This window comes from Erinaceus europaeus, chromosome 6 (assembly GCF_950295315.1).
Source record: "Erinaceus europaeus chromosome 6, mEriEur2.1, whole genome shotgun sequence".
NCBI classification, from domain to species: Eukaryota; Metazoa; Chordata; class Mammalia; order Eulipotyphla; family Erinaceidae; genus Erinaceus; species Erinaceus europaeus.
The window spans coordinates 25,542,080-25,555,778 of record NC_080167.1 but is presented as its reverse complement, the minus strand read 5'-3'; the positions used below and the strand labels follow the sequence as shown (position 1 = coordinate 25,555,778).

The following is a 13,699-nucleotide window of genomic DNA, read 5'->3' as shown; positions in this document are numbered from 1 at the left end:
TAGACTTTCTCAGCCATCTATATCTGAGTAAATAAAAATTAAGGATTGAAAATCTCCACCCTATTATACTATACTGCACAACTGGGGGTTACACCCTCTACTCTTACTCACATTTGAAATCTCACTGGACCTGTCAATTCTAAAGTAATTCAACTAGAGCAGGGGAGATAACCTAATGATTATGGAAAAAGACTTTCATGACTTCATTTCCACAGTGTCACTGGTTCAATTCCCACATGCCACCATAGAACTGAACAGTACTCTGGTAAAAAGAAAAGAAAAAAATGGGGACCCAGCGGTAATGCAGTGGATTAAGCACACATGGTGCAAAGCTCAAGGACCGCTATAAAGATCCTGGTTCAAGCCCCCGGCTTCCAACCTGCAGTGGTGTCCCTTCACAAGCAGGTCTGTAGGTATCTATCTTTCTCCCTCGCTGTCTCCCCCTCCTCTCTCATTTCTCTCTGTCCTATCCAACAACCACAATGGCAACAATAACAACAAGGGCTAGAAAAAATGGGAAATATAGCCACCAGGTGCAGTGGATTATTAGTGCAGGCACTGAACCCCAGCGATAACCCTGGAGGTAAAAAAAAGTAATTAAACTACTATATATGTTATTTCCACTATCAATTTTTCTGTTAAGAGCTAAACTTATTTCCTCTGTGTTTCTGTGTATTGATTATTACACAAAATTTTCCTCTAAGAAAATAGCATTATTAGAATTCATGCTGGCACTTGGGCTATCTAGTTGTTTTTATAGTCATCCATTTTTATACCTTCTTTTTTTAGTTTTTTTTTAAAAGTTATCTTTATCTATTCGATAGGGACAGCCAGAAATCTAGAGGGCAGGGGGAGATAGAGAGGGAAAGAGAAATACATCTGCTGCCCTGCTTAACTTTTGGTGGGGACCCGGTACTTGAACTTTTGTCCCTGAGCATTGTGACATGTGCCTTCAAACCGGTGTGCCACCACTCGGTCCCTTTTATACCTACTTTAATGAAATCTTAGTTCTTATTTAAAGAAATTTAAAGAGTGACACAAAGTAGTTAAGTCCCTTATTATCCTTGTCATCAAACTAGTATTCTTTTTTAACATTTATTTTATTTATTTATTCCCTTTTGCCCTTGTTGTTTTATTGTTGTAGTTGTTATTGTTATTGTGGTTGTTGTTGGATAGGACAGAGAGAAATGGAGAGAAGAGGGGGAAGACAGAGAGGAGAAGAGAAAGATAGACACCTGCAGACCTGCTTCACCGCTTGTGAAGCGACTCCCCTGCAGGTGGGGAGACAGGGCTCGAACTGGGATCCTTACGCCATTCTCTGTGCTTTGTGCCACCTGTGCTTAACCTGCTGCGCTACGATTGCCCAAACTAATGTTCTTTAATGTTAAATGGGGGATACTTTCTTCAGTGTTTCTCTTCTGAATGAATTTCTTTTTTCTTTCCTATACTTCATCAATCTTTAAAGTCTTTGCTATTATTTTTTTCAGTTGACTTTTTCATACTATTTGAGATCAAATTACTATACTTATTCTTTTTGTTTGGATATATATTTTTTCTTCTTCCCTGTCCTTGAAAGATCCTTTTTGAATATCTTATAATGTCATAACTTTGGTAACATTAGCATTTAAGCCAAATTGTCCAGTTTGTGATATGTACAAAAAGTTAATTTCAACAATGCCACACATAAAATCTTTCATATTCTGAACCATCTCTTGAAACCAACGTGTGTTTATTACATCTGTTTTTCTTTGTCATTCTACAGATGAATATTTTAGCCTTTGCTAATTTGCAGTATGTGTTCTATTTTTTCTTATGTGCATGCCACTCTACTTTGTGAACTGCTCTAGCTTCAGTCATACAGAATTTAGAAGTTACGGATAGGTGGCTTCAGTCATTCTGCCGGTCACTCTTTTTGACTTTTAATATATACCATAATTCTAAAATAGTTCTATCAGATAGCTGGTAAATCTGGTTGAAAATATTTCTGAAATAAAATCTGTAATAACCAAGTACATATAAAGAAACCTAGGAAGGGGAGTCGGGCGGTAGTGCAGCAAGTTAAGCACACATGGTGCAAAGTGCAAGGGTCCAGCTTAAGGATCCCGGTTCGAGCCTCTGGCTCCTCACCTGCAGGGGCATCACTTCACAAGCAGTGAAGCAGGTCTGCAGGTGTCTGTCTTTCTCTCCCCCTCTCTGTCTTCCCCTCCTCTCTCTATTTCCCTCTGTCCTATCCAACAATTATGACATCAACAACAACAATAATAACAACAACAAAACAACTAAGGCAACAAAAGGTAATAAATAATTAAATAAATATTTTTAAAAATAAAAAAAATCCTAGGAAGAAAAAAAAATAAATCTTATGATCAAAATTTTTAGACCAATATAATTTAGATGATTGATTTTCTTTGAATTAAATATAAAAATGAGGTTTTTTTATTAGTTCCTTGTTGAAGAATATATAAAGTGATCAAATGCTTGTCTGATTAACCTCAGCATGGAAATATATGTTTTCTGTTATCACTTATAGTGGTACTAGCTTTTTGAAAAGTGGCTAAACAGGACATAGTTTTTAAAAACATATTTTATTTACTCATTTTAAAATAGAGACAGGAAGAAACTGAGAGAGAAGGGGAGATAGAAAAGAGAGACAAGGGACCGGGTGGTGGAGCACCTGGTTGAGCACACATGTTACAATGCTGAAGGACCAAGGTTCAAGCCCCCGGGCCCCACTTACAGGAGGGAAACTTCACAAGTGATGAAGCAGGGCTGCAGGTGTCTCTTTTCCTCATTAGCTTCCACTATCCCTGTCGATTTCTCTCTGTCTCTATCCAGTAAATAAATTATATATGAAAACTCAAATGTACCTCCCTAAATTTCACCCCACTGCAAAGAGAGACAGAGAAATACCTCTAGGACTGCTTCACTCTTCTTAAAGTTTTAAAGTTTTAAAGAAATACCTCTAGTGAAAAGAGAGACAGAGAAATACCTCTAGGACTGCTTCACTCTTCTTAAAGTTTTTGCTGTGCAGGTGGGAACCAGAGTCTTCAACTTGGCTCCTTGTATATTTATAACATGTACACTCCACTAGGTACACCACCACCACCTGGCCCACAGGATGTCCATTTCCCCATTTTTTGAAATTTTTATTAATGATTTGCAAAATTAAAACTAATAGGGCCATACTTCCACATTGTTCTCACCACCAGACTTCTGTTCAGGACATATTTTCTAAGCTGAGGATTAAATGACTCTTTACAATTTTTCTGAAAACTATAACATTAAAAAGAAAATTTATTCAAGGTCTAATTGTCACTTCGTAATATACATATTGTATATGTATATATGTTTCAGTGAGACAACTGGTATTGGCAAATGTCTGTGCCAGAAATTATTTCCTATTAAGTGCACATATTAACATGCGCCAAGACCCAGGTTCAAGTCCCTTCTCTCCACCTGCAGGGGGGATGCTTCACAACAGGTGAAGCAGGTATACAGGTCCTATCTTTCCCCTTCCTCCTTTATTTTTCTCCTCCCCTCTCAATTTCTCTCTGTCCTATCAAATCAAATAGAAGGAAAGGAGGTAGGGAGAGAGGGAGGGAAGGAAAAAGTGGCCACTGGTAGTGGTGGATTTATAGTGCTGACATCCAGCACCAGTTATAACCCTAGTGCAATAAAAAAATAAAATTTTTTTCCTTGGTGTTTTCTTTGACATCTCTCTCTCTCTCTCCCTCCCTCCCTTTTTCTCCCTCCCTCCCTTCCACCTCCCTTTTGTTCTTTCATTTATCTTTTTTCCTCTGTAGGACTTACATGTTCCAAATAACTAAATTTAGTCCTCCATTTTAACATATAATACTATTTTCCTTCTTAACTCCTTTATATCTGTGTATCTCTCCTAGAATAAGAAGTCAAAGAAACTGTGGATATAAGAAAAAATAAGGGAATATATATATATATATATATATATATATATATATGAAGAAAAATAGTTTTTATAGTTCAAATCATGAGAAGAAAGTTAAAAAAATTTTAGTGACTTTTTAAAACTCCACATCTCGCAATATGTAGCAACTGCTTCTTGGTGTTTTGCATGAACTATAAGCAACTCATCATTGTACATAAGTTGATGACCTGTATTACCTGCTTATGATTTATTATTTTACTAAAAATTAGTTGCATTACTGTTTATATCATAGACTTTTGTGTGAAGGATGAAATAAAGAGTTTGAAGCATTTTCAGAATATAATCTTAAGATTATGACATTTTCGGGTGCTTGGGTCTGTTGTAAATTTAATCACGCATTAAAGTAGAGCAGCATGTTTTCACAGAAACAGAAAGAACTGTTGTAAAGACATCCTACAAAAAGTTTTGCTTGCTACAGCTTTTCTCTAGCATGTAGTTGGCGTTATGTTTTGTGACAACAAAGTGAATGTGTTTTATCATGTTTATTGCTCATATAACTCCATTTAGGACAATGGAGTCATTATAAGTAGATGAGTTCTTCAAATGAGTCTTTGAAGTAACATGCACTTATTATTTTCTCTCTTTTTCTCCTATCCCTACAGAAATTCATGATGAAGGTAAGACTTTGAAGCTAATACCATGCATTTAATACTCATGTGTTTGAAAATACATATTAGCTTACTTTTTGAATGTGTGATACTTTTCTTTGAATTTAAACCATTTTAACCATTAAATAAAACCTTAGGCTTATATGCCTATTTAATTTTTAGTAGAGTCTTATAATTTTAAGTTTTACAAGACTTGGTATTTAGTAGTTGTGACTTTTTAATTTCTTTATTCCCTTTTGTTGCCCTTGTTTTATTGATGTCATTGTTGTTGGATAGGACAGAGAGAAATGGAGAGAGGAGGGGAAGACAGAGAGGGGGAGAGAAAGATAGACACCTGCAGACCTGCTTCAGCAGCCTGTGAAGCCACTTCCCTGAAGGTGGGGAGCCGGGGGCTCGAACCGGGAACTTTATGTTGGTCCTTGTGCTTTGCACCATGTGTGCTTAACCCACTGTGCTACCACCTGACTCCCAAGTAGTTAATGATTTTTTGCTTGAAGCAAATGTTGTTAGCACACCTTACCTTACCATTCTAATCTCCCTCCGGCAGTGGGCATGGGACTCTCTTTCCCTTTTCAACTCTGTAGCCTGAAAATGAAATAACTACAGTAAAGCAATTGAAAAAGATCTATTCGTGATATGATGACCACAGACTGAGGATTTAAAAAAAAATTGTATTATCTTTTTATTTTTTTATTGAATAGAGAGAGCCATAAGTCGAGAAAGAAGGGGGAGTTAGGGAGAGAGACAGAGAGACACCTGCAGCACCACTTCACCACTTGCAAAGCTTTCCCCCTGCAGGTGGGGACTAGGGGTTCAAACCCGGGTCTTTGCATATTTCTCTGAGTGCTGGTCTCAACTTTCTTAAGTTTTAGTCTCAGTTATATTCAGGCAGTACAGTCATGAAATGTATTTCTTTCAACAGAGATATAGGGATCATCTAGCTACTTGAAAAAGAGAAAATGCCCTATGTAGCATTGAAATACAACCTTCTATTATGCAAAGTCAGTCTGTATCTGTTTGTGGGACTAACACAAGAACTGAGGCTTATGAAGATCTCTTTCTGGCAGGGGAAACAACATAATGGTTATGCAACAGACTTTCATGCTTGATCCTCTGAGGTCAGAGGTTCGATCCTCTGCTCTTATCTTTCTTTCTGTACTTCCTTTCATTAAAATAAATAAGGAAATATTTTAAATTAAAAAGAAAAACAAGAAAGAAGAGCTTCTGCAGATGAAAAGACCATACTGTGTAGCTTATCTCTGGTTCTCTCCTTCTTTCCTTCAACAATGCATACTTGAACAAAGGGGGTTCTGGTCTTTATGGATGACATATCATGGCAAAACTGGTTATTTTATGTTGTATTTTATTTTATTTTATTTTCTGATTTCAAGACTCTGCTGCTGCTGGCTCAGCAGTTTCCCAGAATAGGGACATTTCAGATGAGAAGCAGAACAGCAGTATTTTTTGTTCGTCCACAACATCCCCCCCCCCCTTTAGTAACCTTCTCAGGGCTGCAGACACAGGGAAGAGAATGAAATGTTTCCTCTAGTCTTTTCCATTGTTTCGTTTCTTATGTGTCAAATACTATTGAGAGTTGTTGCTATTTCTTTTTTCTACTGGCTTCTTCACTTAGCACAGATCACTTCAATTCCATCCACATTGTGGCGAAAAGCAAGATTTCCTCTTTCTGTATAACAAAGTGGTGTTCCATTGTGTATATAACCTCACAACTCCCTTATCTATTCATGTGCAATTGGGCGCTTGGTTTATCTCCAAATCTTGGCTATTGTACATAGCATTCCAATGACCTTAGGTTTTTGTATGTATTGTAGGTTAATTTGTTTATGTATATTCATATTTACAAGTTGTAACTTCTCATTTCACTGCTTCTAGTGGACTTTCTCCTTGAAACACACACGTAGAAAGAGAGCAAGACACCAATGTATGGGAGCCTCCTCAACCTGTGCTGAGGCTCAAACCTACACCTGGGTTTCTCACATAGCAAGGAACACACCCTATCTGGTGAACTATCTTTCTTGTTTCCTTCCTTCCTTCCTTCCTTCCTTCCTTCCTTCCTTCCTTCCTTCCTTCCTTCCTTCCTTCCTTCCTTCCATTGCTACCGGGGTTATCATAGGGGTTTGCTGTCAGCACTACTTATCCACTGCTCCTGGTGGCAATCTTCTCATTTTTTTTCTTTCTACTTTATTTAAAAAGACGGAGAGAATTTGGATGAGGGAAGATAGGAGATAGAAAGATAGAGACCCTGGGGACCAGGTGGCGGTATACCTGATTAAGCGCACATATCATAGCGCACAAGGACCTGGGTTCAAGCTCCTGGTCCTCACCTGCTGGAGGAAAGTTTTATGAGTGGTGACACAGGACTACAAGTGTCTCTCTTTCTCCCTCTCTAGCCCCCCTTCCCTCTCAACTTCTTTTTGTGTCCAATAATAAAAATTAAAAACGATAGACACCTGCAAATCTACTTCACTGCTCATGAAGAGGTCCCCCCCCAAGTAAAGAAAAGGTGGGGAGCAGGAGCTCAAACTGGGTCCCTTGTGCATTGGGAAGGTGTACACTGAACCAAGTGTGCCACTGCCTGGCCCCTGTGAACTCTCTTTCTGTCTCCTCAGATTTGTTCAGTTTTTATTTAGCTAGTGTTAGGGACTTCTTCCATTTAAAAGAAATTTAAGACAAAGCCACTCCATTTAGAATTTGTACTGTGGGGCTGGTAATATAGCTTACTTGGATTGTGTACTGATTTGCCATGTCTGTGATCCAGGTTTAAACTGTGACCCTACTTCACTGAAGGAAGCTGTGGTGTGATATCTCTCTCTCTCTCTCTGTCTCTCTCTGTCTCTATCTCATTCTCACTCTGCCTTGCTTTTTCTATCTAAAAAAGACAAAAAAAAAAAAACCTGCTTTTTCCTTTGTGAGGATGTGCTACTTGTATTTAAGCACTTGTGCCTGCATGTAATAGAAAAGACACACGTTGGGAAATTAGAAGAGGCACCAGAAAACTACTATTCAGTTACTCACTCAAGGAGATATGAAATAATTTGTTCCCTTTTCATTTCTTTCCCTCAAGAAAACATATGGAAAGGTTTTAAAAGGAAGCCAGCTTATATAAAGAAAAGTAAAATACATCATCATGTTTTACTTAAGGTAACATGTTGGGGAAAGATGAAGAAAAAAAATGGCATCATTTTGGGGGCTATGTAGTAGAAAGTTTTTATTTCCTTTAAAAAACTTACTCCATTTCTTATGTAACGTTCAAAGATCTTATTTATCTTAAAAACTAAGGGGCAAAGTGCAGATAAACTTGTATTATTTAGTAGAGTTTTAATGAAATTTAATATTCCAACAAAATTAAATTTTAAAGAATTAATTTCTGAAAAGTGTTAAATCCAAACTCTGGATGTAGATTTAGAAGATTGTTTGGGAGGAAAAGAAGCACAATCTTCATGCCACCTTACTGAGTTACTTTGCTAAAAGATTTCATTCAGGCTATACAGATTCTGAACCAGAAACATTTGGTTACTGGTTGCTGGAACTGTATGTTAACATTAAGAATTGGTCCATTTGGTTAGGTTAAGACAATCAAGTACTTCTTTGAAGCCATTTATCAAAAACATTTTCCAACATTTCAAAAAATGCCAGATATGCAATTTTAGTGGGAATAGTATTGCTATTACATTAAATCTGTAATAAGTAATACAAATACTACTACTAATAAAAATTATCTAAGTTAGAAAGATGACTGGGATGTTACAGATAGCACACTGGTATTATGCAAGCACAATTGGGTTTGACAAAAAAAAAAAAACCCTCCTTCTTACCAAATTTGCAGTTTTTAACATTTTTATTTATAAAATGGAGATATTAACAAGATTGTAGGATAAGAGAGGGTTACATTTCCATACAATGGCCACCCCCAGAGCTCCATATCCACCACCCCCCCAATAGCCTCCCTATTCTTTATCCCTCTTAAGAGTATGGACCCAGGATCATTGTGGGGTGCAGAAGGTGGTAGGTCTGGCTTCTATAATTGCTTCCCATCTGAACATGGGCGTTGACCGGTCGATCCATACTCCCAGCCTGTCTCTCTCTTTCTCTAGTGGGGCGTGGCTCTGGGGCAGCAGGGCTTCAGAAGGACACATTGATGGGGTCGTCTGCCCAGGGAAGTCCAGTTGGTATCATGGTAGCATCTGGAACCTGGTGGCTAAAAATTAGTTAAAATATAAAGCAGAGGGAGTCGGGAGGCATAAGAATCTCGGTTTGAGCCCCCGGCTCCCCACTTGCAGGGGAGTGGCTTCACAAGCCGTTAAGCAGGTCTGCAGGTGTCTATCTTTCTCTCCCCTCTCTGTCTTTCTCTCCTCTCTCCATTTCTCTCTGCCCTATTCAACAAGATGACATCAATAACAACAACGATAATAACTACAACAATAAAAACAAGGGCAACAAAAGGGAATAAATAAATACTAAAAAAAAAAAGGATATAAAGCAGAAGAAATTGTTGACTGATCATGAACCTAAAGTCAAGAATATTGCAGATGAAGATCTAGCTTTTTCCAAAACAGAGACTCCAAAACCAAAGTTGCATTTTATCATCTCACCTCATCCGGACACATGCAGCATCTATATCCCCTTGGAGAAGGATGTTTGGAGGCATTATCTCAAGTTCATTCACAAGAACAGATACTCATAAAAACTTGTGATACTAGAAAATTATGTTTAACCCCTGTGATATCGCTAAAATAATGAAAGTAAATTCTGATTGCTTCAAAGTTCAAGGTCTAGAAACCCAGCGCCTTGTTCTCATACTTTAACTGGATACTTTGGGAAGTATAGAATTTGACTAAGTTGAGAGCATGTGTAGTAATTTAAAATAAATGTATAGTAAGTTATAAATAGTAAGAATAAACTGCCTAAAAAGGCAAGAGTGATGAAGGCTTTCACTCTTCAATCATGGTTTACTTTGGTTTTCATACCGGGATAATCATTATTTAACCTCCTAAAATAGGACAAGTGCTTCCTTGTCACAGAGCACATTTTTGCTTGTTAGCACTACGTGCTTAGTTAATACTGTCATAGGCCTGACCTATTTCCTCAAGAGCCTTTTGGTAAAGACACCCATCACAGGTGAGCCAGGCAATGCCAAGTGACTGCCTTGAAAATATGCAATTGATTTTCAGGCACATTAATTTCATATTGAAGACAGTATTCTCATGAATTACTATAACCATCCTGTTATGTGATTCAAATTTGTGAATTTATGTCATTCTCAGATACTGTAAAAAATAAATTCCTCCCTGAAAGAACTTTTCAGTAATAAATCTTATTATAGTATTTGAAGGGACACTTGTAAACTGCTCTACTTAAATATTTAAACACTAAAAAGAAAGTCTAATGCAAATTTTCTTACCCATTGTTTTCAGTATAAGCAGTATAGTATATTATCTACGATATTGTAGTTCATTTTAGATTTGATTGTTTTACTTCTAAAATGCCATGTTATAGATGTCAGTGTAAAAACATTCTTCTTTAAAGTATAATTTGTTACTAAAATATATCTTGTCTAGAAAGCACCTGCAATTAGAAAAACTGTACTAAAATGATTAATACATTTTTGTGATGGAAAAATTATTATAAAAGCATAAAGCTGAAATATATCATCTTTTACATAATTTAAATTATATTAAATAATAATGTACTATAATTATTATAATTAAATTATATGCAATTTAAATTATTTTAAATGGCAATAATACCAGTTAATAACTAATTGCAGAGTACAAACATATTAATAAAGCACAATTCAAAAATGCCCTGAAAACAATAGAGAAAAAAGAACGAATCGTCTTTATTTGCATATAAAGTTCTTTGTATGATCTTTGTTATTATTGTTATGGCTTGATGTACTGTGCTTTTTCTGCTATTACATTCTCTCTCTCTCTCTCTCTCTCTCTCTTTCTTCCTTTTTTTTTTTTTTTTTTTGCTTCAACTATGAATCCACTGCTCCTGGAGGCTATTTTTTCCTTTCCTTGCGCTTATTGTTTATCTTTGTTCCGTTATTGCTGTCACTGCTGTTGCATATGACAGAGAGAAATCGAGAGAGGAGGGGAAGACAAAGAGGGGGAGAGAAAGATAGATACCTGCAGACCTGCTTCACCACTTGTGAAGCGACCCCCCAACAGGTGGGAAGCCGGGGACTTGAACTGGGATACTTACACTGGTCCTTGAGCTTTGTGCAATGTGCGCTTAACCCACTGGCTATCAGGTGGCTCCCCTCCCACTACATTTTAAGCTTAACACAGTAATGTGTCAAATGTAGCCAAAGAGGAGCTTTGTCTATGAACAAATTGAACCCTGTGACTATGTGTTATTCTGAATACTAAATGTAGATACAGAGGCATGTATAGCAGATATTTTGCTTGTATAATGGGTCCTCTACCTGCACAACTTGGAGACATACTGGAAAATCTCAGTGCTTAGCAACATCTAATAATGCTAAATTGGCATTACAATAATTTGTAGGAAAAAAAGTGAGTTGAGGCTTGTTTAGAATACATAAAGCAATGCTGCTTAGATTTTGTTTGAACTTACTCTGCATTTTTTTGTCCACTTATACAGCGGATTGATTTCTTTTACACTGTTGTGTTATGTTGACCTGTTGCTTCTCTCAAGGGTTAGAAAAATCTATTTTTTACTCAAAACTGAAAAGAAATAAAAAGTTTTTGGTGCCAGAGAATAAACCCAATCTCTCTCTCTCTCTCTCCCACTGAGCTATACACCTCAACCTGTAATAACTTATTTCATTTTGGGGACTGTGTGAGGCCATGCCTGGTTGAATGCACACTTTACCATGTATGAGGGCTGCTCTGGGTCAAGCCTCTAGTCTCTAGCTGTAGGGTAGAAACTTCACAAGTGATGAAACAGTGCTGTATGTTTCTCTCTGTCTCTTTCTTTCCTTTCAATTTCTCTTTGTTCTATTAAGTAAAGATACATTTTTTTTTTAATTAAGAAGCTTTTTCATTTTATGCTGTGCTGAAGATTGAATCCTGGACTTTTTTTTTTTTACATGAAAGATACTAGTGGCCCACCATCCCTGCTCTGGAAAAAAAAAACAACTTTAAACTCATTTTTTTCACAGTCATAATTTTGTTGAGTAATATATATTTTTAATGAATTCTATCTCTTCAGAGATATTTAGAGTGAGTAGTTTGGAAATGGTAACTGTGACTCCTTATCCTCACAAAGAAACAACAATCCTTTCATTCCTTCATGTAGATCCTATTATGTCAAGGAGAGAGCAATAGTCCATAAAGAGTAAGTTCAGGGCCTTGGTTCAGGAACGACCAGTGCTGGTGACAAGTTTTCTTCAGGTTCAACTATTCCAGGAGGTACCTGGAGTCTGATAGGCTGAAACTTGTATTTTCAGGATGAAACAGAACCTAAGTCACTTTTTTTTTGGTGCTTTGGTTATTTGCATTTTATGAACATACTATTTTTAAAACATCGTTATTTAGCAAAGAATAGTAAAATACATTCTCTCTTATAGTCTCAATTTGGGCTTTTATTGAATATATACAGTGTGGTGTCAATTACAAAGTATATATATACTGAAGGATATATATTTGGTTAGTGGTTTTCTGTTATATAAAAGGGACCATATGGGGATCTTGAGTAGAAAGCATGATTAAATGATATTTTTGCAAAAGTTATGAGTAACTTAGAGCAACTTAATGTTATTTATTTTATCCTTAGCGTTTTAGAGTAAATGTTTGGAAGGCAATGAAGTTAAACTATGTAAGTCACATTTTTACTAAAAGGATCTTATTAGTCATCTTGGATGGTGTTAAATACACTAAACTCCTAGTTTTCAAATTTCTTTTTCATTAGTATGTTAAATATATTGAAACAGATTACATGGAATTCAATATGCAGTTGTTGATTGAATGCTTGATGCTTTCAGTGAAATTTCACATTCTCACAGTTGAAGAAAATAGATTGTGAGCCTATTTAATAAGGATATCCATGGAGTCAGTTACTGTAATTCTCAGAGACAGCCAATAACAGTCAATATTTTTATAATACATAGTTTTGAATGAATAGGAATGAATGTTTCTTTTTATAATAGTTACTGGAGAATCAGAAAGACCAGAGTTTAGATGTTTTAATGCAGATTAGAAGTTCATTTTGGGATGGTGGGTGGTGGCACACTGGGTTTAGAGCACATAGTACAAAGTTCTGGGGCCTGCACAAGGATCCTGGTTCAAGCCCCTGCTCCCCACCTGCAGGGTGGGTCACTTCACAGTCTTCCAAGCAGGTCTGCAGATGTCTTTCTCTCTGCCTATCTTCCCACTTCCCCCCTTCAGTTCCTCTCAGTCCTATAAAAAATTTTTGAAAAAATAGTAGCCAGGAACAGTGGATTCATAGTGCAGGCACCAAGTCCCAGCAATAACCCTAGAGGCAAAAAAAAAAGTTCATTTTTATGTAAAATTTAATTTCCTAATTGTTATAATTGATACAATTGCAAACATGACATACTTGCATGTATTTGGGTTCCAAGAGATAGTGAACATGTTAATTTCAAAAACATTGATACCTCCCTCAAGTGTACTCTTGAAATGCAGGCCAACCTTGAACTTGCTGCTCTATTACCATGATTTTTTTTTTTTTTCCCTCCAGGGTTATTGCTGGGCTCGGTGCCTGCACCATGAATCCTCCGCTCCTGGAGGCCATTTTTCCCCCTTTTTGTTGCTGCCTCGTTGCGGTTATTATTGCCATTGTTGACGTTGCTTTGTTGTTGGATAGGACAGAGAGAAATGGAGAGAGGAGGGGAAGACAGAGAGGGGGAGGGAAAGACAGACACCTGCAGACCTGCTTCACCGCCCGTGAAGCGACTCCCCTGCAGGTGGGGAGCCGGGGGCTCGAACCGGGATCATTACGCCGGTCCCTGCGCTTTGCGCCACGTGCGCTTAACCCATTGCGCCACCGCCCGACCCCTTTATTACCATGATTTATTCTCATGTAGCTGTTCCTGGCTAAAGTCCCAAAGTGATATAGTTACCTATTGATTTAAGTTTGAAAACTTGAGGGAAAACAGGCCATCATGGCAGAATATTGA

At 37.2% G+C, this 13,699-nt stretch overlaps 1 protein-coding gene across 1 annotated transcript in view; it reads left to right on the top strand.

Annotated features, from left to right (window-relative positions):
* The window catches only part of RYR2 (ryanodine receptor 2), an 820,963-nt gene that overhangs the window by 346,334 nt on the left and 460,930 nt on the right, over window positions 1-13,699 (top strand). Inside the window, exon 5 of the mRNA XM_060191940.1 lies at window positions 4,567-4,581. Coding sequence (XP_060047923.1) covers window positions 4,567-4,581 — 15 coding nt within the window. The remainder of the gene's footprint in view (window positions 1-4,566; window positions 4,582-13,699) is intronic.